Source organism: Heterocephalus glaber, unplaced genomic scaffold (assembly GCF_053883595.1).
Source record: "Heterocephalus glaber isolate CG9 unplaced genomic scaffold, H.glaber_assembly_v1.0 deba00001447, whole genome shotgun sequence".
Classification (NCBI taxonomy): Eukaryota; Metazoa; Chordata; class Mammalia; order Rodentia; family Bathyergidae; genus Heterocephalus; species Heterocephalus glaber.
In genome coordinates this window covers 662,209-684,613 of record NW_028258299.1, presented here as the reverse complement: position 1 = coordinate 684,613, position 22,405 = coordinate 662,209, and the positions used below count along the sequence as shown (strand labels likewise).

The window sequence follows — 22,405 nt, the reverse complement described above, 5'->3', positions numbered from 1 at the left end:
CTTAGGCTGTGGCTTTTCCGGGCCTCCCTCACCTTCCTCTGGACTTCCCCTGAGACTTCCTCTCAGACGGGAACCCTTTGCCAGCCCAAGGAACAGAGGCCCTTCCCAGGCTGGGGGAGGGAGGAGTCCCCCTGCTGCTCCCCGGCTGTCCCCTGTCTCCCCTTGGCCTTGGCCGAGACAACCCGAAAGCTGATGGCCTCTCAAGGCTACTGTCCTGCTCAGCAGATCTTCCCCCGAAAGCTGGTGCCCACTCTGGACGGTGCTGTTGGCCAGCACAGTGTGGAAAACAAAGGGTAATTCCACTCTGGGTGGCAGCTCAAGTCTGCACAGAGGGCATTAGTCTTTACAGGGCAGAGCTGCACCCTTACCTCCTGCTGCCTGGGGTGGCCCCAGACCCAGCTCGCTCCTGTGTTGTCCCAGTCATCTGCCCCTGCCCTGCCACAGGCTCACACAACTGAGTGGCCTGTGTTGCTCTGTCCATGGCCAGGCAGCCATGCCCTTTCATCTCTTCCACTTTACTCCCTGCACCCAGCCTCTTCCTCACAGGGACCCCACATAGCAGAGGTGCTGTCTATGGCGGGTGCTGGGGAAGGGACGATGGACCGAGGCGGCCGTGCTGTTCCACACAGCCGCTCACCCAGTATTCCCCACTTCTATTTGCCCTCTACTGCCAAGCCCCGCCCCACCCTGCCTGTTCACGCCACGGGACTCCACCCCTCAGCCCATACTCAAGCTTCTAGCCAGCTCTGCCCCATCTCTGAGGTGGACAGTGGGCCAGTGGGTCCAACTCCCTGTCCTCAGGTGCTGGCCCCCCAGCCCTGCCTCAAGGATCTGAGAACAGGGACTAGCACCAGAGAGCACACCCATCACTGCCAACCCCAGGGCTCTGCATCTGTTCCCTCCACCTGTGGGCACCTGTCCCTGGGCAAAGCTGATCTCCCCTCCCCAGCAACTCCTGCATCTGTCTGCCCCACCAAAAGGCAAGCACTGGCAGGGCATGTCCTCCCCACTGAGTCCTGTGTGCCTGGCATTCGGGAAGGGGCACCTCTGTGCCAGCAGGAGACAAGTGGGCACAGATAGTGCTGGGTAGGTCTCCCTTGTGCTCCCCATACCAGCTGTGCCGACTGGAGGCCAGAGGCCGAGGGTGGACCAGGTGACCTCGGGAGAGCCAGGACATACCTCTTCCACAGGGAGCTTCCACCCTCCCTGGCCACTTCCCCTGTTCATGCAGGCAGGCCAGCAGAACCCAGCTACTTCCCACCAGACCTGGGCCTGACCCTGAAGGGTTCAGCCAGCACCGGAGCACCCCTCTGCTCCTGCCCCCAGCTAGGGGCATCAGCCACACAGCCCAGCTCTGCAGATCCCCAGCTGTCTCCCCACTTCTCCCTCTTAGCTCTTCGTGTCCCCCTGGCATTCAACCCTCAGAAAAGGAAGCCCAGGTTTTGAGTGGGAAGTGTAAACACAGAGGCCTTTTGGGGGGTGGAGCAATACTGAGGGTTAGATCCAGGCTCTCCCACATGCTAGGCAAGTGCTGTACCACTGAGGTACATCCCAGCCCTTTTAAAACAGTCCCATTACATCACCCAAGCTGACTTCGTGTCTGAGCTCCTCCTGCCACAGCTTCCTAAGTAGCTGGGGTTTCAGGCTTGCCCCACACCACTCAGCCTTGGGAGCCATCTTTAAGAAATCCCAATGACAATGCTAAATTATCCTTAGAGCTGAATCAAGCAGCTCTAGGTGGGGAAAGTGAGAGCAGCCCTGATCACCCCTTGGCCACGCCCTCCTGGCCCCCATCCCCAGAGGCTGAAGGTCCTTCTCCCTGGGAACGGCCTTGGGGCTCCTCCCCCACCTTCACCCCAGGCGGTCTTTGTCCCCGCTGTTCCCGCCCTCCCTCTGGACTCAGCCTTGTTTTTTGTTTTTTGGTCAGGGTCTCCCTTTGTAGTTTAGGCTGGCCCTGAACTCACTGTGCAGCCCAGGCTGACCTTGAACTTGCATGGATCCTCCTGCCTCAGCCTCCCGAGTGCTAGGATTACAGGCGAGTGCTGGGATTACAGGCGTGCGCCACCACGTCTGGTTTGGACTCAGCCTTGTGAAACTCCCCTGGCAACCCTCTGGGCAGGACCTTGGCCTCGGGTGTTGTCATTGGTCCTGTCCAGGGTGTGCGCGCCGGGGCCTGAGTAGTCTGGGGGTCTCATGGGACCTCGGAGCTGTTGCACAACCAGGTCGGCTGAAGAACCACAGCGCTGTTTCCTGGCTAAAATGGGGAAGCAGCCTGTGCAGCTGCTGCTGGCCTTGGCCTCTGTAAGCTGCCTTCCGAGGGAAGGGCTGCGCAACCTCGGACGGAGGAGAAGCGGGTGCCTCGGCGCCCACGCCTTCCCAGAACCCAGGCCAATGCTTGGCATGTAGCTCTGTCAGTCAAGCATCATTACGCTAATAACTGCATAGGAATAGGAGCTGAAGCCTTCTTCTGGGAGTGGCTAGTGGTCACTCCGTGGTACTGGGGACTGAACCCAAGACCTTCCCACTGAGCTATATTCCCTGCCCTTCTAAAAATATTTTTAACGTTTTGAGACATGCATAGGCTGGACTCCTTACTTTCGATTCTCCTGCCTCAGCCTCCCAGAGCGGTGGAACGACAGGGCTGTCATTACGCCCAGTTTACTTCCCTTTTGGGAAGCAGCTGTTTACAAAACAACCCACGGGGAAGTTACAGATTTTAAGAAAGGGCCTGTCATCCTTCACTCCCGTTCCAGTTCCCCTTGGGGCCCACTGCGGAGCATCCACGGACAGAGCCGTTCCTTCCAGGGAGAGGGCGGGGTGCGCAGGTAAACGCTGCGGGAGGCCCGGGGACACCTGGGGACCAGGGCTGGCGCTCCAGGGAGCAGCGGGTCGCAGGCCCCGGAGGGGCGCACAGGGGGGCCGGAAGCCGAGAGGGGAGCCGCGCAAAGGAGTGGGGCGTGGGCCCGGTGGGGAGCCGCACTCCTCCTGGGTTCTGCACCGGAGGTCGCGGCCCGTGCAGGGTGCCCTGAACCGCGCGTTGCGGCTTGGGACGCAAGTGCCAGGGCTGGGCCGCCCGGCCGCGCCCATCCCCGCCGGCTCCGGACCCTGGGTCGCCGCGCTGCGCCGCCGGGTCGGGCTGAGCGGCTCATGTGCGCGACGCCAGCGCGCATGCGTGAAGGCCGCGCCTGCGCAGTGGCGGCGCGGGGGCCCAAGCTGCTCGGCGGCGCTGGCGCCAGTCCGGGTGACCATGGGGCGGCGGGCGGCAGCGTCGCTGGGGTCCAGGTAGCGGCGGGCCGCGGGCTCAGCCCGGGATGTAGATGCCCCGGTGCGGCGGTGAGTGCGCGGTGGCCAGGTCTGCGACGCCAGCCCCGGCCCGGCGGCTCTGCCCACCTCGGGGGCGCCTGCGGCCGGGCAGCCGGGCGGCGGGGCGGGGACGGGGTGGCGGCCCGGGCACGGGTGCTCGGGGCACGGGCGCGGGGCGGCGGGGCAGCCAGTCCGCTAGCCGTCCTTGCTCCCTAGCTGCTGGGGCCTGGATGTGGCGGCGCCTTCAGTGGACGCGGGTGTGGAGAACTTAGCACCCAAGGGCCCCGCGTCCCTGGTGGTTTAAGTCCGCAGCAGGGGCCCGGGCCTGTGAAAGTGGTGGCAGGTGTAGCACTCTCTGAAGTCCCATTTTAGCTCGGCGCTCGGCACCTGCCAACCTTCAGACCCCCGCCTGTGGTTGCGCTCTTCAGTCCCTGCCACCGTGGCCTAGGTGTGACCAGGCGGGGTCTGTGCTGTGCCCCTGGGTCTGAGGGCCCCTCCCCAACCCCTGGGGTTGCTTTCGGCTTTGACTCTCCGTAGGAAGTTCGTTTTCTCTTGTTTTGCAACTCCACTTTGTTTTAGTTCAAAACTTACTCATTCTTCCTGGCTCTTGAGAGAAGGCTTTTCAAAACCTATGCGTTTGTTCCACCTGTCACTGCTGGCCTGGGCCTGACATGTTTGCCTTAATAAGTAGGTTATTTTAAACTGCTGAATGACACGGTTCAAAGGTCCCTCTTTCCCTGGGCGTTTGTCTTCCCAAGCTTCTTCTGGGTCCTCAGGAGCCAGTTCTTTGCGTGGCCTTTGGGGCCATCATGGTGCTACCGCCTACGTTAGTCAGTTTTCCTATCGTGGTCACCAGACACAGTGCCCACACCCACAGCAAAGGCGGAGAGGATTTTTGGCTTGAGGGCTCAGTCCTTGCGGACCTGGAGGCGGCAGGGTGTGGGGGAGAACAGCTGCTTAGTTCATGGCCGGAGGGAAGCAGAGCCAGCCGAGGCGCACCCCCCCCCCCCACAGACATCACCGCAACCCACCCAGACACACCAGGAGTGAGCACCACCCGCCCTCCCGAAGTGCCTCCAGCCCCCCATCCCACTCTTATCCAGGCTGTGGGGTCATTGACAGCTGCGGACGTGCCTTACGCAGTAGCTTCATTTAAGGTGGCCCTCAAAATGGTTCTGTTTTTCTTCTTCAACTCTTCTGTGAGTTTCTGTTGCCGAAAAACAATCAGCAGTGCTGCTAGTTGTGCTTGGGTCTGTTTTCATAGTGGAGACTGAATCCAGGGGCAGTGAGCTGTATCCCAACCCTTTCCCTTTTGTATTCTTATTTTGAGACAAAGTCTCCTTAAATTACCCAGACTGGCCTTGAAATTGCAGTCCTCCTGCCTCAGCCTCCAGAGTAGGTGGGGTTACAGGTGTCCTATGCCTGGCTTGTCTCTGGCGTTTAGTTCCTCTGGAAACGGTGGTAGTCAGTAGTTAGGTTTCATTCATAAGTGGCCTCCCGGGTAGCCAGAGAGACAAGTTGGGATGGAATGCAGCGGCTGCCCTAGGCCACTTCCTGTGGAGTGGAGGTAGCTGGCAGAGGAGAGGGAAGTGTGTGATGAGTGAGGGAACAGGCTCTTGAGTTTAGTTTCCCCGGGGAGAACAAGGACCAGATGGTGATGGGCCTGTTGGTGTGGAGGCACCACAGGAAGAGCCGCTCTCTGCACAACAGCCCAGCACCTGGCAGGCCTGGGAGTGGCAGGACAGGAGACTGGTTCTTTTATGCCTGTTGTCAGTCACCACATGGCTCCTCCTTCCTGGACAGGGTTCACTTTGTCACGCAGGATCACATGCCTGTAGCTTGTGCTGGTGGCTTATATTTGAGAACCTAACCTGCCATGGCCAAGCTGGTGTGGGGAGCATGAGGGTGCCACACACTGCAGTGGAACATGGAGTGACCCTGCCCCATCGCCCAGTGCACGGGGACGGAGCGGTGTCTGGAGAGACCATTGCCTTCAAATCCACATCCCCAGCAGGGCAGCACAGAATGTCCCAGAAGCCTCTCTGGGTCCCCGTGCTGTCATGCGAGTGCCCTTGGCCCTCCAGCTGGGGAGGTGAGGCGACTGAGTGCTCCAGTCCAGGTGACGGAGGAGGTTGGCCGCTTCCTCATTCTGCCACTAGATAGGCTTTCCTTTTCGTTGGCTTTTTCAACATGTATTTGTTGAGCCTGCATGGGACCTCGTGTGTATTGTGTTTATATTTCTCTATCTGACTTTTGTTCATGTCTGTTGTATGTTTATTTATTAACATCAGGATGTTTTTCTTCACTGCTTTGTATGAATTTTTTGTTTTTTGCTTTTTTCCCTGGTACTGAAGACTGAACTCAGAGGCACTGGACCACTGAGCTATATCCACAGTCCTTTTTGCTTTTTATTCTGAGGCAGGGTCTCCATAAATTCTCCAGGCTGGCCTCAAACTTGCAATCCTCCTGCCTCAGAGCCGGAGTAGCTGGGATTACAGATGTGCTCCAGTGCTTTTTCCTAGCAAACCTCATAATGCAAAATCTTTTGTACAGCAAGTTTCTGCTCTAGGAAATTTAAATACACTTAGATGGAATTAGAATTGAGTCCTTTTAAAATAGTTAACATTGCTTGGGCTGGGGATATAGCCCAGGGGTGAGCACCTGCCCAGCATGCATGAGACCCCTGGAGGGGTTGCAGCCCTAGCACCCCAAGGGGAGAAAAGTTAACATGCCAGAGAAGTGCATTAAATGCAAGTTTTGACTTGACAGTTGTCAGAAGATACACTGTGGAGATAATTTAGAACTTTACAGTCGATTTGGGGATCGAACTCGGGTCCATTTGCTTGAGCAGCAGGCGGTGAAACCACTGAGCAAAATCCCTGGCCCTTTACAACCGATTTTAATATTTAGTAGGATTATTGTATGAGCTAGCTCACTGCTTAATCAGTAAATTGGTCTTAGCAACTAAATATTATCAGAGCTCCTAGGTCGCAAACCAGCAGTGACCTAGCTGAGCAGCCAGGCGGTGCAGGGTTTTGCTCTCGTCTTGGCATTGGGTCACATCCTGTGGTTCAGTCACAGCTCTGCATGGCTGTCCATTAGTCCATCGCACCCTAAAAACCGGGTTCAGAGAGCTGAGCATGAGAAGGTACCTGGAGGAGGCTGTGCTGTGGAGCACATGGCACCCCACACCCCTTTCATACCTCTGCATCTGTACCGTTTGTAAGATCCTTTATAACTACCCGGTAAACACATCTCCCTGAGTTTTGAGGGCCTTCCACTAGTTCACTGAGCTCGGAGATGGGGTGAGGCTCACAGCCATCTGTAATCTCAGCCTTCTGGGAGGCTGAGCCAGGTGGATCTCAAGTGTGAGCCCAGTCTGCACAGTGTAGCAACTTAGTGAGGCCCTGCCTCAAGGAAAAAAAAGAGTCCCAGGTCACATGGGCCACAGCTGGTGTCTGTAGTGGGGTCCCCCTGAGGACGGAGCGGTCGCCCCGTGGGGCCTGACAGGACCTCAGGGTGTAGATGGATTCAGAACTGAACTTCGGCAGAGCCCCTAGCTGGTTGTGTAGGGTCAGGGCTTGTGTTGAGTGAACAGTTGTAGAAGTTGAGTCTGAGGAGGAGGAGCTGGTATCCTTCTGTGATGTCAGTGTGAGTGGATTAAGAAGCACCTGGTGGATTGGTGGAGCACAGTGGGCGTGTCTGTGCATGACTGACACCTGGGCAGCAGACTGAGGAGGAAGCCGGCTCCCTGGATGTGGGTGAAGCCAATCAATAGGTTTGCACCTGAATGGAATAAAAAGGGGAACAAGGAAGCCTGCCCTTTGCTTCTTTGGAGGAGCTCCACTTTTCACCATCACCTTGGTGGTCCATCTGCAGTTCCTTCAGCCTTCTAGCCCAGACCGGCACAGACTCACACGGCCTTTGCAGTGCGTGTCAGCCCTCTGACCCTCCCCTGCAGCCCCCAACTCTCAGCATGTAGACAGCCATTGTGACTCTTCCGCCCTGACTCCACAGCCACTGTTAGCTTATTTAGTATCATACATTTATTTTGTATTAAATCTGTTCCCCTAGTGAACCCTAACTGATACAGGTTTTGGTGCCAGAGAAGTGGGGTTGCTGCTGTGATGCTACCTAGCCATGTGATTCAGAGCCTTTGCAATTGCTTTGTGGGAATTTGGAAAGGTTGAAGATGCAGCCCTGGAATGCTATGCGCTGAGCCTGATGGGAGAGTCTGGTCATAGCTCAGAAGACCAGAATGCTGACAGAAACAGCCAGTAAAGAGCAGGCTCAGGAGGTACCTGGGCATGGGTCTGTAATCCCAGCACTCAGGAGGCTGAGGCATGAGTATTGGAGGATCTCTGAGTTCCAGGCCAGTCTATGCTACATAGTGAGTTCAAGCTCAGCCCAAACTATATAGTGAGACCCTGTCTCAAAAACAACAAAAAAAGAAAAGAAAAAGAAAGCTCCAGGGCACCGTGCTGGAGGAGAGCTGCAGCCTAGGGCATCGATTCGCAGGGATTGGTTCACAGTGCTCAGCCGTTCAGGCACCCAGAGGCCCCTGCAGCTGTGATGTAAAAGGGCCTGGCCACTCCTAGAGCTGGTTGCAGACCCTGGCGCCAGCCACATGGTGCTAGTTTTACAACTTGCACCCAGATTTCAGAAGGCCTGGGAAGCCAGGCAGCGTGTCCCTGAGAGGGCCATATGTGAGCCGTGGGTATGCGCAGCCCAAGTGCAGTAGAGACCCCAGGAGTGTGGATCGGCTGAGGAAAGCCTCATGGAATGAGCAAAGCCAGAGCAAAGCCTCACGGAGTGAGCAAAGCCAGCCCAAGAGAGGAGGCCTGAGGGCTGCAGCCACACAGTGCCACAGAGCCAGGCCCAAGCTCCCCCTTGGAGCTCAGGTCTCACCACGGCTGGCCCTGTGCGCTGGGCCAGGGACCTGGGGTTCAGGGTTTGCCCCGCCGAGTCCTGGTCTTCCTGGGTCACAGGAGTTTCTCGTCCCCACCACTGCTCCACCCTTTTGGAGTGGAGTGTTGGTGCTGTGCTGTTGTGTGTCAGCACAGGACACACGTATTTATACGTACATCTTTACTTAACGTTTGTAAGGCTCACAGCTAAGAGTTTGCCTGAGGCCTCAGATTTTGGACTTTTCAGCCATCCTGGGCTTTGGTGACTTGTCAGGGTGGACTAAATGCATTTTGCATAAAGGGATGTACATGAGTCTTTTGGGGGCCAGGCAGGAATGTTATGGTTTACACCTAGATGTCCCCCCAAAGCCTCATGGGGTTGTAGTGGGGCTTTTGGAAGGTGGTTGGATTCCGGCGAAATTATAGCTGGCTTGCTTGTAGGAGGCAGGGCCTGGCCCTGGGGGCGTGGCCTGGAAGGTTGCAGCTCCCTTCCTGGCCCCTCACTCTGCTACCCGGTCATGAAGAGCTTTCTTCCGTCCAGGTCCTCCCACCATGTCTTGTGGACGCTAAACATGAGCACAATAAACCTCCTCTTTGGTTTGGTATTGTGTCTCACAGTGAGGAACATGGCTAAGACACCTTCGCATTACCGGACACGTGTAAAAGGTTTCTAGCCAGGTGTGGTGGTGCACCTGGGAGATGGAGGCAGAATGATTGCAAATTTAAGACTTTGTTCTTTTCAGCCTTTTGTTGCTTTTAAAGCTATTTTAGATCCTCTACATTTTCACATAGAGGTTTTTCTTTTTTTTTTTTTTTGGTGCTGGGGATCAAACTCGGAACCTTGCGCTTGCGAGGCAGGCGCCCGAACCACTGGGCTAAATCCCCGGCCCCTCCACAGAGAATTTAGTATCTGCTTGTCATTCTGTCTAGCAAACTGCTTGGATCCTGTTGGCTTTGGGTAGGATCTGGCTCCGTTTGAGAACTGAGGTCTGGAGTCTCCTCACTATCTCCTTCTGGTCTTAACTTTCATCAGATGCATCGATTCGGGCTTCCTGCTTTCACAGCTGCTGTCAGCAGTCTATAGAATCTCAGTTCCTACTATTCCTTGCTACTTTATAAATGAGAATTGTCTTCCGCAGATTGAGTTTGGCTCCTGCACACTCCCTAGAACTCTCTTACTAGATACACTAGCTTAGGGCCGGGGATTTAGCTCAGTGGTTTTGCCACCTGCCTCGCAAGCACAAGGACCCGAGTTCTATCCCTGGTACCAAAAAAAAAAAAAATAATAATAATAGATACACTCGCTTTTTTGTAGATTCTTGTTGACTTTCCACATAGAAAATCAGGAAGTGCAGGTGCAGTTTCACTCATTCTGTGTCCGTCTTCCTGCTTCTGTTTGTGTCTTGCGTTATTCCCTGTGCCTCCAGTGTGTCAGCGTGTCCTGTGGCTTGTTCTCCTTGAGTGTTTTACATTTGCACTGAACGTCAGTGTTGCCCAAGCGAGGAGGGTGCTGACCCTCGCCCAGCCTTGGAGCCCTCTGGGGGTAACTGCCAGGCCTCCCGTGCCCTCATCTGGGTAGGGGGACATAGGAAAGGGCAGCCCGGAAGCTCCTCGGGTGACTGCCACGGGCAGGGGTGGGGACTCGAGGCCCGCACACCAGATCACAGCCTCGGCCCCTGTGGCCTTCCTCCTGCCCACCACACCATGTCCTTGTCTGCCTGTGATGAAGACCAGAGACAGCGACGCCAGCCACCGACTGTGTCTCTTGGAGTGGAGGCTGCAGTCCAAGACCCGGCAGCTCAGAGGGTCCTCGGTGCCTCTTCCTAGAAGCCCACAGCTGGTCAGAGCCGCCCCACGGCCACTGCAGACTCTCAGCCTGTGGTGCCCACTTGTCCTTCCCAGTGGGTGCTGCGTCTCCCCTCCACCTGCCAAGTGTGCATTGTTCCATCGGGAGGGACGCTGGCTCGGTTCTTTGTCCTGTCTTCTGAGGTGACCCTCTTGCCCTGTGCTTGTGTACAGGTGCAGTGCTCTCAGGCGGGGAACCTCGCATTTGGTCGCCTTCCTTCTTTCTCCCTGGGGCAGGGCTGGCGTCCTGAGGATTGGGCTGGCTTGGTGTGAGCAGCACCAGACACCCGCCCTGGCCATGACACTGAGCCTGATGTCCCCTTTTCTTTTTCCTATCTGGCATTGAGGGGCTCCCTAATGCAACCCTTCCAGTCTCTTGGTTGAAACCAGTTCATTGATTATAGTTTCTCCCCAAACCTTATTCTTTCTTTCTTTCTTTCTTTCTTTTTTTTGGTACTGAGGATCAAATGTTTATTTTTTGAGCTGGGGTCTCACTATGTAGTTCAGGCTGGCCTTGAGCTCACTATGTATTCGAGGCTGGCCTCAAACTTGCAGAAGTTCTACTGCCTCAGCCTCCAAAGTGCTGGTGTTACAGGCGTGCTTATTTTATTTATTATTTATTTTAAGGGAGCAGAGGTTTATTTTAGCTCACAGCTTGCAGCGTTTTCAGTCCATAGTCAGCTGTCTCCAACCAAGGCAGGGTGGCATGGCAGAGGGGCCTGGCAGAAGAGGAACAGTCCATGGCAGGGCAGGCAGAAGGCAGCAAGCAGCAGCCCATTTTTATTTTTTGATGTATCAGTTTTCATGACTGCTGCTTTTCTCCGGCTTGCTTTATTCCATTTCTAATTTTAGTTGAACGCTTAGCTCATTTGTCTTTCTCTTTGTCTTTTCCCTGCCCAGTCCCCTTGTCTTCTCTTCTGAATGCCCCCCCCATGGCAATTTGCACCCATCTCTGTCCCCTGAAAGGCCGTCCACGTGCAGGCCTGAGGCTCACTCTGATCCTGAGCTGCTCGGGAGAAGGTTCCAGAACTCAGGGTGGGCGGTTCTCTGACGGTCCTTGCCCAGCTCTGTCTGTTGGGACACGAAGCTCTGTGGTTTCTAGCTCTCGGATCTGCAGTCTCAGGCCTGACCAGCTAAGTCTGGTGCTCGCTGCCTGGTGCCAGGCTGGCTGAGTCGCACACCTGCTGGTTCAGCCCGACATGCATCGTCTTCCACTTTCCAGGCTGAGTACTTGAGAATGCACACCATGCTTTCCCCTCTTGTCCACGGCCCTGCTGTCCACAGTGTGACTTCTTCATCACAAACCCCTGTCTGAGCAAGGGCCACCCCCCCATTGCTGCATCCCCACCCCAGGCAAGCCCCATGCCTGGCCTGTGGTATTTGTCCATGACCTCTGCCCTGAGTATTTGTCCTTGCTCTTTGACTTTTAGCTCTAGATTCATCCCAAAGCCATGCGTGGAATCCCGAGTTCTGCAATATTTTGGAGGTAGAAACAGCCTGTTTGCAAAGTGCTTCGGTAAATTGGACTTTGGCTGTTTTCTTCCAGCGAGGAGGGTGTGTGGCTAGGGTGCTGCTCATCGGAGTGTTGGCTCAGCCTGCATGGGGCCAGGGTTCAGTCCTGGCAGCAGAACACAGAAACGAGCGTACGGTTGCTTGTGGCATGTGCCTCGTGCCTGTTCCGTGTGTGCTGACTTCTTTATTTCGTTGCATCAAGGTGTCTGTTTTTCTGGCAGAAGTTCTCAGCCATCACCTGTGGAAATGGAGCAAGCGAAGGTGAACATGAGCAAGGAGCTGGGTCCAGACACGGCTGCCTACTGCTGCCCCGAGTGCCGGGGTGACGAGAGCTGGAGCTGCAAACACCTGGTCCGCGGCCGGGCCAAGTCCCGGAGCCTGTCGGCCTCGCCCGCCCTGGGCAGCACCAAGGAGTTCAGGTGGGCACCGTTCTGTCTGCGTGTGTCCCGCCAGAGCTGGGCTGGGAACCAGGAGGGCTGCCAGGCGGGGCCCGAGGGGCCGTGAGCCACGTGCAGGGGGGATGGAGTCTCACTGTGTAGCCCAGGGTGGGCTGAACTCGCGATCCTGCCTCAGCCTGCCGAGTGCTGGGTTACAGCGGGTTCCACCATGGCCCATGGGTGCTGCTCTTTCTTCTGCGTCGGCACACATCTACCCAGCCAGAGCCCGCGGTGACTCAGTGTCAGACCTGGCAAGGAGAGGAGGGTCCCGTGCACCGAGACGGCTGGGGGCTGGGGACAGGCAGACTGCACGTGGCCTGGGGCCCGTGGCCATCACTTGCGGGCGGTGCGTCTGCCACCTGAATGCCCAGCCGGCCACACCTGCAGTTGCCCAGTGTCACCTGTGCAGCAGCTCTGGGCCTCGGAGAGCCGCCTGACAGTGTGTGGCTCCAGTGGCTCCTGGGGTGTCACTCTCGTCTCTGGTGACATTAAACGTGACTTCTAGGTGGAAGCTTGCAGTGTAGCCTCCAGAGCAAGCTAGACTTGTAAAGTGCAAGGGGATTTGTGGTCAAAACAGTTTTTAAAAGCATGTGGGGGGCCGGGGATTTAGCTCAGTGGTTCCACCGCCTGCCTTGCAGGCACAAGGACCCGAGTTCAATCCCTGATACCAAAAAAAAAACCAAACATGTGGGCCTGGCACTGAGTTACAGTCAGGAAGAAGCGAGGTGGAGTCCTGTTGCTCAGGATGGTGATTGGACAACAGCTATGTGCTGAACACGTCAGAGCCAGTGGGAGGATTTTGAAAGCTCTCACCACAAAGAACTGCTAAATGTCTGAAGAGATAAACTTTTAACTTGATTTAAACTTTATGCAGTGTATACATGTGTCAGACATTACGTGGTACCCTGTTGATATCTGCAGCTTTCATGTTTTTTTGGTACTGAGGATTGAACTTGGGTCCTTGCACTTGTGCAGCAGGCGGTGAAACCACTGAGCTAAATCCCCGGCACAACTTTCATGTTTTTGTGTACCAGTTGAAAAACAAACCAGGCCTGTGGGGCAGTGAGGTGAACCTTTTTAGCTTTCAGTGATAACAAACTGCCTGCTGTGGTGCATGTGACATAGGTTTGCCACTGCTACTCTAGGTAAATGCAGGTCATTTCTGCAGATCAGCACTCACCGGCCTTTCAGAGATCTCACCGAGCAGAGCTTAGCGAGCTGTCTCTTCAGAACCTGTGGAAGCCCCACGCGGTGTGAAGGTTCCATCCAGCAAGGGCAGCTCAGCGGAGCCATGTGGCCAGTGCAATGCCTGGCGCACGCCGCACCGCCGTCAGTGCAGCACGTCTCACCGGCACCTGCCCCTGTACAGCGTCTGTACTGCTGGGCTCTTGGCAGAGCTGCTTCTGGGCTTTTTGTTTCCGCGGGTTTGGGGCTTTGTGTTTCTGTGAGGTTTGGCACAACACTGTTCCTTTTCACAGGACCCTGAGCCTGTGAGGTGTCTGAGGGTCAGGGGCAGCCTCTGTGGTGGCGGTGGCCCCAGTGAGAGGTGTGGAGCAGTGTGCAGGGGCCACCTGGAGGACATGGTCTGCGGGCAGTGAACCACCTTCCCGTGGCCTCTTGGGCTTCAGTAGGCAGGTCCTGTGTACACACACACACACACACACACACACACACACACACACACACACACATTTTTTTTTTTTTTTTTTTTTTGGTACTCGGGATTGAACTCGGGACCTTGCGCTTGCTACGCAGGCAGTGGAACCACTGAGCTAAATCCTCAGCTCCACAGGTCCTATCCTATAATATTATTCCTCGTGATTTTTCAAAGTCTTGTAGGAATAGCTCTAGTGTGCTCATCCAGAAAGCCCTGGTGTTTGCAGCCCTGCAGCCAGGATCAGACGGGCCCACGAGGTGCCCCTGAGGCTGGAGAGCTCTTCCGTGGGCAGCGGGATGGGAGAGTACATGGGGCCACCGAGAGCAAGCGGGCTGGCAGCTCCTCACATGTGGACAGCTGTGGTGGTGGTGACCTAGCTGGGGTGGCTCTGATGGTGCTGTCCCTGGCTGCAGGCATGCTGCACAGCCCTTTGCTTGCATGTTCTGAGTCACTCCAATTCTTGGAAGTCAGGCTGTAATCCAGAGTGAACATTTCCCTTGGAATTTTAATCCGGATGATTTAGGAGAGCTGTCCAAGGCCTCAGACCAGCCATAGGTACAAAGACCTGCGGGCACATTCTGCAGGGTAGAGGCTGCCAGGCTGGGGCTGCACTCCTTTGGTTTGAAGTTGGTGCTCTTGCACAAGGACACCGGTGAGCCCCTAGACCGGGGCAGATCTGAGGGGGTCAGAGCTGATAACGTGCTGCTCACCCTGCTCCCTGGAGCCAGCATGGCCTGGGTTGGTCAGTGCCCACATGCCCTCGCTGACGGCAGCCCCTCTGCGCCCCACAGGAGAACGCGCTCTCTCCATGGACCATGCCCAGTGACCACGTTTGGACCAAAGGCCTGCGTGCTGCAGAACCCCCAGACCATCATGTAAGTGCGCCTGGCAGGTGGGTGGGCAGGCGATGTGTCCCGAGTCCTTTCGGCAAGGTCCCCTCAGGCACTTTCCGCAGCCCTAGTGCATTCAAGTGCCTGGCTGGGGCGGTGCTGCCTGCTTCTCCAGTGCTGGACAGCCTGGAGACAGCATGCGGGCCTGGGCCTGGCTCTGTGCTCTCTTCTGACGGCCAGAGTTGGGGGCTGACACATCCTGTGCTCACACACTGGCATCTCCTGATCATCTCCCAAGACTGGACGTTCACTGGCCTCATCTCGGTTCAGGCTCTTGGGTTTCCATCTTGGTTTTGCGGCACTGGGGACCAAGCCCAGGGCCTCGGCACACAGGCACTGCCTGTGGCCTTGACAGCACCCAGGAGAGGAGCTGCCTGAAAGCCAGCGCTGGCATCACTGCATCGCCCCTGGCCCGTGCTCTGTGTGGATCCAGGAGGACGACGACCGAGCTGCTTGTCCCTTGTGTACAGTGGTATACCAGTACCTGGGCTTTATGGGGAAAACCACTAAAACAATCACTAAAGTGACCTGATGTCCTTGCTTCTGTCTGCAAACTTGGAGTTCTGTCCCCAGTTCCTGTTTCCCACCTGGCAGTGTCCTCACCACCTCCTCCAGGGGGATCCGTGCTGCCTGGGGCTCCTGCCCCGGGGTGGGTCAGCTGGACTGACTGGTGCTAGTACTTTGAGCAGAACTTTCTGCAGGCATAGTGACTTTGTGGGGACTGCTGCCCAGCGAGGTGGCAGGGTGAGCCTGGGCCCCGGTCCTGCCTGCAACGTGGGCTCCGCTGTACCCGTGGCCTTGAAGTCCACCCCATCCCTGAGCCAGAGCTCCTGCCGCCCCACCACCTCCCAGTGAGACTTGGCTCCCGGTCTCCTCTTCGCCCTGCCCCAGCCTCCCTGTCACCCCCAGCTCCCTGCATACGGCTGGAAGGGGCCTCCCAGCCTCCGCCTTCATTACCCTTGGCTCCTGCGGCCAGGCATGAGTCTGTGGCTCGTTGGTGTGCTCGGGGCTGGGTGCTCCCCAAGCCAGGGCACAGGGTGGCTTCCAAGCCATTCCTACAGGCCGGCAGCCCAGCATCTGCCCAGCCGAGTGGCCTTCTCCACCCCCGAGCCTCCCAGCCTTATCTGTGCCCAGGGAGACAGGATGCTGGCCAGCCCTGTCCACAGCCCCAGCCCACCTCCTGTGGCTGGGCAGGGCCAGTGTGTGGAGCTAACCTTTGACTCCCTACTTACCCGCAACTTCTGCTGGCTGGGGTGTGTGGCACCGCCAGCACCCTCAGGTCACCTGGTCCATGGCCTCCCTCGAAGCCATCCCGGGCGGGCTGGGCCCTGCCCTGTGCACCTGGATGGGCAGCACCCTGCTGTGCAGGTGACCCAGTGAAGTTGAGGAACTGGTTTGTGGTCATGTTCAGGTGCGGGGATCGGCCCCAGCCCCTGCCACATGTGGGACCATGCTGACTGGGCCTGCAGGGCCCCGGGGCTGACAAAGTCCCTTCCTGGGCAACCAGGTGGGGCAGGCTGTGTGCTGGGTGGCCACCCACACTGCCTCCCGGAAGCCACAGCCCAGCAGGGTTCAAGGAGTGCACACCTCTCACCTGACACCCTTTCACCCGGGTAGCCTGAGAGCCTCCCAGGGCTGGGCCTGCAGGTTCCAGTTCTGGTTCCAGTTCCACAGGCCAAGCGGGGCTGGAGGACAAGGTGGCAGCTAGTTGGAGCAGAGCCCTCTGCTGTCAGTTACCCTGGTCTTTCTCCCCCTCACTCTTTTAAGTAGGCAGTTGGGCAAAAGGGTAGTATTCACAGTAAGAAAATTGTTCTGATTTTCATAATTTCAGGAAGCCGTTTTGCTTCACCTTCTGTGAGACCTTTGACAAGTCTGATAAGTGTGTCTTGCTCTTAGTCCGTAGGGTTCGGGCATTAGGCTCGTCATATAGATGCAAGACTGGGCACGTGCTGGTAGGGCAGGGCGGCGTGAGCATCTGTCCCCCCTGGCGGAGCAGGCCTAGGATGCTGTGGATGCGGCCATCTCCTCAGAGGTGGAGGCCACGTCGTGCGCTGTGTGAGTGACCAGGCAGGAGGGAGCCAGAGAGGATGCCATGGGCGGCCCCTCGGCTCCCAGAAGCACCTGGGAGGGGTGAGTGCTGTGCCTGCTGTGGGTGGCGTGTCAGGGACAGGACAGGGGAGGCACTTGCTGCTGTCGTTCAAGCTGCCAGTGGGATGTCACTCACTGTCCTGGAGAAGCCACTGCCAGCAGAGAATGGCCAGAGCAGGCCTCTGGGTTGGACGCTTGGGCTGGAAAGGCCCCCGTTCCACTGCCAGCACTGTAGTCTCAAGAGTGTGCGGGGCCGGGGCTGTATGGAGTGAGGCCCTGCCACAGCTGCATGGGACGGGCTGGGGCTCGCGGCCCACACACTCCCAGTGTCCCTGAGGCTGCAGCCACTTGGGCCCTGGCCTTGGGAAAAACACCCGGACCCTGGCTGGTGCCCATACACAGTCACTTTTGAGTCTGAGGGGGCCAAGCGGGCTCAGTGCCAGTGGCCCCCCGAGGGCTATAGAGATCCAAAGCCCACACTTGCAGTGCTTCTGCCGCCTTTTAAACCAGTGGTTTCTCCGGTCGGGGATTTAGCTCAGTGGTTTCGCTGCCTGCTGCGCAAGCGCAGGGACCCGGTTCCAAAAAAAAAAAAACACACCAGTGGTTTCTCTGGAAAAATCAAGGGTCTCCTAAGTTCCCACAGTGTCACTGCAAGGAGGGGCTGTGTGTCCTGAGGGTCCTGGGCCTGGCAGCCGTCTGTGGGGACCTAGGCTGCCCGGGCCTCCCTCCTGGGCCCCACTCGGTCCTGGCTCCAGAGGCCCCAGAGGCCTGCATGCTGGCCTGAGGGCAAGCAGTGGGTGCAGTGGACAGCGGCACAGGTAGGGCCCGTGGCTGGAGTGGGCTGGGGTCCCCCAAGTCTGCTGGCACAGCAGGGGGGGCTCCCCAGCGCCAGGCTGCAGGGCCTGCTGTCGCTGAGGATTTCTCCTTCTCCAAGTCAGAGCCTTTTCCTCCCCTCCTCTCAGGCACATTCAGGACCCTGCGAGCCAGCGGTTGACGTGGAACAAGTCCCCGAAGAGTGTGCTCGTCATCAAGAAGATCCGAGATGCCAGCCTGCTTCAGCCCTTCAAGGAGCTCTGCATGTACCTCATGGAGGCGAGTTGGGTGCCGGGTGGGGTCCCCGGGACGTGGAGCAGGGCTTGGGAGCTCTGAGGGAATGCCACACACAGGGCATAGACACGATGCTGTTGGCCCGCACATCTGGAAACTGCCTGGGTCCCTCCAGTGAGCGCCCTGCTGTGTCTCCATGTGGCGGGGGGGGGGGGGGTGCTGGGGAAGGGAGCCTGAGGAGCGTCCCCACCTCCGTGAGGCCGCTCCTGTGCTGGTGGCCCTGGCATGACGCCTGTGGCCTCAGCACCTCCTAGATGTCCCCTCAGTACCGCTGGGAAGTTGTGTCATTGTCAGCTTTGTGCTGTTGGGACAAACCTGGCATCTACAACCTAAAGGAAAAGGGTTCCTTTGACTCAGAGTCCCTCGGGGTGCAGCCCTAGGCTGCTGCTCCAAGTCAGAGGCAGTGCAGTGCAGGGTGGGGCAGGGTAGATCCTCAACCCACGCAGACAGAGTGCGTGGGCCGAAAGACCCCACCACGTGCACGCCCAGGATCCCCTGGTCTGCATCTCCCGAAAACTCCTCCTCTGAGCGCACGAGGCAGGGCATGCTTCAGGTCTAAACCATGTCATGGCTTTGCGTGCAGGCACACAGCTCCCCAGACGAGGAGGCCTGGTCAGGGCACCTGGTCCTGGAGGGGCCTCTGCCGACGTCTGGTTGCTAGCACGGTGGCCAGGTGGCCCTCCTCGCTGGCGGGCACCATGGCTAGAGATGGCATGCATGTCTTCTGGCCCCTCCTCTTAAAGCCACCAGGGCCCAGGAGCTGTTCTGACCGCACAGCCCCGAAGGCCGCCGCCCAACACCGCCCTCCTCCTTCCTCGGAGGTGGAAGCCTCCGGGGCCCCATTCCAGTCATGTCAGCCCCACCCGGAGGGCGCCAGCAGCCATGCGCACCACTCTGCTTGCAGGAGAATGGCATGATTGTGTACGTGGAGAAGAAGGTGCTGGAGGACCCTGCCATTGCATGTGACGACAACTTCGGACCAGTGAAGAAGAGGTTCTGCACCTTCCGGGAAGGTGAGCCCCGCGGCCCGGGGTCGGTGTCCGGCAGGGGCTCTGGGCTTGCCGTGATGTGCTGCTGGCTTTCCGTGTAGATTACGACGACATTTCCAACCAAATAGACTTCATCATATGCCTGGGAGGTGACGGGACCCTGCTGTACGCCTCCTCACTGTTCCAGGTAAGGCCCTGCTGCTCCTTACTCCTCCTCCGGTGCTCCTCAGTCCCGGGCTCACAGGAGCCACCGCCCTCCGGGTCCAGGGCCCCCATACCTGGAGCCCTCGCCCAGAACCCGGCCCCACAGCAGCCCGCCCTGCACCTCTGGACCCATCTGTCCCCCACCCTGTCCCTGGGTGCACAGGGCCCCCACGGCCCAGTCTGCAGAACAGAGCCCGCCCAGGGTCTGCTGCCATGGATGGGATGGGGCCTCTGCATGGCCATACGGACCCCGGCTGACTGTCCCCACCCGCAGGGCAGTGTGCCTCCTGTTATGGCCTTCCACCTGGGCTCCCTGGGCTTCCTGACCCCGTTCACCTTCAAGAGCTTCCAGTCGCAGCTGACCCAGGTGATCGAAGGTGCGTTGGGGTTCAGAGCCCGTAGCACTAGCCTGGGCCTGTCCTCCACTTGCCCTGCTTGGCATTTGTAGCCGTTTTGATAACGATGTATAGAACAGCGCTTTCTAAGCTTCAAGATTGAGGGATTTCTGCCAGCCCTGGTGGCCCGTCATCCCAGCATTCGGGAGGCTGAGGCAGGAGGATCACCACGAGTTCAAGGCCAGTCTGGGCTGCTGAGTGAGTTCAAGGCCAGGCAGGGCCGGGGATTTGGCTCAGTGGTTTCGCAAGTGGAGGGATCTGAGTTTGATCCCCGGCACCAAAAAACAAACAAACAAGGCCAGGCTGAGCTACATAATGAGACCCGTCTCGTAACAAAAAAGAAGGGATTTCTAAATTTTGACTGCTTGGCACCACGTCGCCAACAAGCAGATTCGGGCTGGAGCAGCCTTGGCGTTCAGCAGAGGCGGCCTGCTTCTTGTGTCACTGTGCTTGGGAGCAGCACGGGGAGTCCCATTCCCCGCGCCCCACACCCTGCTGACCCCTCTGGCCCGCAGGGAACGCTGCCGTGGTGCTCCGGAGCCGGCTAAAGGTCAGGGTGGTGAAGGAGCCCCGCAGCAAGAAGATGGCCGAGCACAACGGACTCAGCGAGAACGGGCTGCCAGGCCCCTCACTCGAGGGCGGGAAGCAGGCCCTGCAGTACCAGGTGCGTGCGGCCCCGGGGCCCACCTGTGCTGCCGGCCTGCCTGCCACCTCCGTCTGAGCGCTGTCCCCTCCAGGTCCTGAACGAGGTTGTGATCGACAGGGGCCCCTCCTCGTACCTGTCCAACGTGGATGTCTACCTGGACGGACACCTCATCACCACGGTGCAGGGCGACGGTAAGGCCGGTGCCCTGGGGCCCTCCATCCAAGCAGGCCGAGGGTGACGCCCGCCCTGTCCCCGTCAGGAGTGATCGTGTCCACCCCAACGGGCAGCACGGCGTACGCGGCCGCGGCCGGTGCCTCCATGATCCACCCCAACGTGCCAGCCATCATGATCACACCCATCTGCCCTCACTCGCTGTCCTTCCGGCCCATCGTGGTCCCCGCAGGGGTGGAGCTGAAGGTCAGAGCCAGTCCCTCCCTTTCCACTGTGTGAGTCACTGGTCCACAGTGCTGGGAGTCCCCCGGGCCTGGGCGCAGATGGAGCCAGCGTTTCTTGCAGGCTTTCAGCTGCCAGATGGGCGCCCACGGTGGGTGGGGACGCCTGTGGGCAGTGAGGGGAAACCTCTGCCCAGGTGTCCCCACCCCAAGGCCTTCGGGTACCCAGCCCCTGAGCTCCCATGCCCTGCCGTGGGCTCTGGCAGACAGGGCCCCCTCCAGCCGGGCGGCCTGGCGCTCTTCCTGAGTGTCCTCCTCACCCAGGACCCTCTCTTGTCCCCACCTGGCCCTTAGATCACGCTGTCACCAGAAGCCAGGAACACTGCGTGGGTGTCCTTGGACGGACGGAAGCGGCAGGAGATACGCCATGGAGACAGGTGTGGGCAGTGGGCTGGATGCCGCACGGGGTGGCAGAGGTGCCCAGGGTCTCAGGTGGCCCCAGCTCCTGGTCCTCCTGCCCTTCGAACCTGGGTGTGCCCTTTTGGGAGCTGCGCGGAGGGCATGTGGGTCCTGGCTCTGCCCGGCCCACCTCGGCCCTGCTTGGGTGTGCGGGTGGGCGCAGGCTCAGCGGGCTCTGCTCCTGCACAGCATCACCATCACCACCTCCTGCTACCCGCTCCCCTCCATCTGCGTCCACGACCCTGTGAGTGACTGGTTTGAGAGCCTGGCGCAGTGTCTGCATTGGAATGTGCGCAAGAAGCAAGCCCACTTCGAGGAAGAGGAGGAGGCAGCCGAGGACGGCGAGGAGGGCTAGGCTGTGCCCACCTGCGGCGGGTGTCAGAGCTCCCCACTGGCCCCGTCCTGCCGGGCTGCAGCGGAGCAGGGACTGTGCCCACCTTTTGTGACCAGATCAGCTTTTTAACATTTTTAAATCTGACTTTTTTCATTGCTGAAGAAGCAAAGTGAGCACTGGGCAGGGAGCCCTAGCCGCCCCAGAGCAGGGCCCTTGTGACTGCAGGCCAGGACTTCCCAGTCGGTCTGTCAGAGTCTGTCCTTTGATGTCGAAATAAATGTCTCAGCCAAAAGTCTTCGTCAGCAGCACTGCTTTTCCCCTGGGCCTGTAACTTCTTCCCTCAACTCTGGGGGCCTCCGAGGCTTCTCTGTGGACTGGCAGGGCCACCCAGGCGCCACATTCCGACAACTGGGCGGCAGCGGCTCCGGGAGATGTTTTAAATCCTGTGCTTACTTTCTAGAGGTTCTTTTACACTTTCTGAAGTGCTTACGTACATATTTTCTTGTACACACTTTGTGACGCTGCCGCCAGAGGGACCGTCCTGGGTCCCGTTTACACTGTGTCCCGACCAGCTGCTGGGAATGGCCCACAGGGCTGCGGCAGCTGGGGTGGCCTAGCTTCTGCCCTCACCTTTGCTCCTGAGTGGGGTCTCCACCTGCTGAGCTGGGGCAGGAAGGCGGGGCCGGCCTCTGCTGCAGTGTCTGGCGCTGGCAGGAGGCTCCCAGGGCACCCTGAGGTCCGTGTAGCCAGCGCCTGTGCACCTTCTTTCCGAGTGTCTGTTCCCTGGGGGTCCTCACTGGGTGTGGGGCTGAGGCAGGAGGAGCGCATGTCCATGGCCTGCTGTGGACCTCCCAAGACCCTGTCCCAGCTGGGCACGTGCTCACCAGCACTCGAGAGGCCCCGGGCTTGGTGCGCAGCACCCCCATCCCTGCCTCCCTCACCAAGTGTCCCACCGTCCTGTTGGGGGCTCTGCCCAGGCCTGTCCTCGCCTGCCTGCCTGCCTTCTTGAGCAGGGCAGGACCTGCCATGCAGAACTGGGTCGCTGGTGTGGACGGCAAGCGGGTGGTGGCCAAAACTTCCTGGTCAGCTGCTGCTGGGCTGCTGAGAACCCTTGGATTTTTGAAGTAAATTCTTAATGTTTCATATTGTTAATATCTTGGAAATTTGTTAATTGTTGCTGAAAGCCTTATTACTATTTTCAGATCCTTTCAATAAACAGACTTGTAAAAAAGAGTTGAAG

The 22,405-nt window shown here is 58.3% G+C and overlaps 1 protein-coding gene across 6 annotated transcripts; it reads left to right on the top strand.

Moving 5' to 3' along the window:
* Positions 1–2,648: 2,648 nt before the first annotated feature.
* On the top strand, positions 2,649–22,398 carry Nadk (NAD kinase). 6 transcript variants are annotated; one of them, XM_087214552.1, is made up of 12 exons: positions 2,649–2,825; positions 11,789–11,986; positions 14,453–14,536; positions 17,602–17,731; positions 18,651–18,759; positions 18,837–18,922; positions 19,214–19,316; positions 19,850–19,998; positions 20,072–20,171; positions 20,240–20,397; positions 20,727–20,809; positions 21,021–22,398. In XM_087214552.1, the coding sequence occupies exons 2-12, from the start codon at positions 11,814–11,816 to the stop codon at positions 21,184–21,186; spliced, it is 1,341 nt and encodes a 446-aa protein (XP_087070678.1). In that variant the 5' UTR covers positions 2,649–2,825; positions 11,789–11,813; the 3' UTR covers positions 21,187–22,398. The 6 variants fall into 6 exon arrangements, with proteins under 6 accessions (XP_087070678.1, XP_087070680.1, XP_012920586.1 ...); XM_087214554.1 differs by lacking the exon at positions 2,649–2,825 and adding an exon at positions 3,176–3,333 and having other exon boundaries at positions 20,098–20,171; XM_013065132.3 differs by lacking the exon at positions 2,649–2,825 and adding an exon at positions 3,177–3,333.
* Positions 22,399–22,405: the final 7 nt, after the last annotated feature.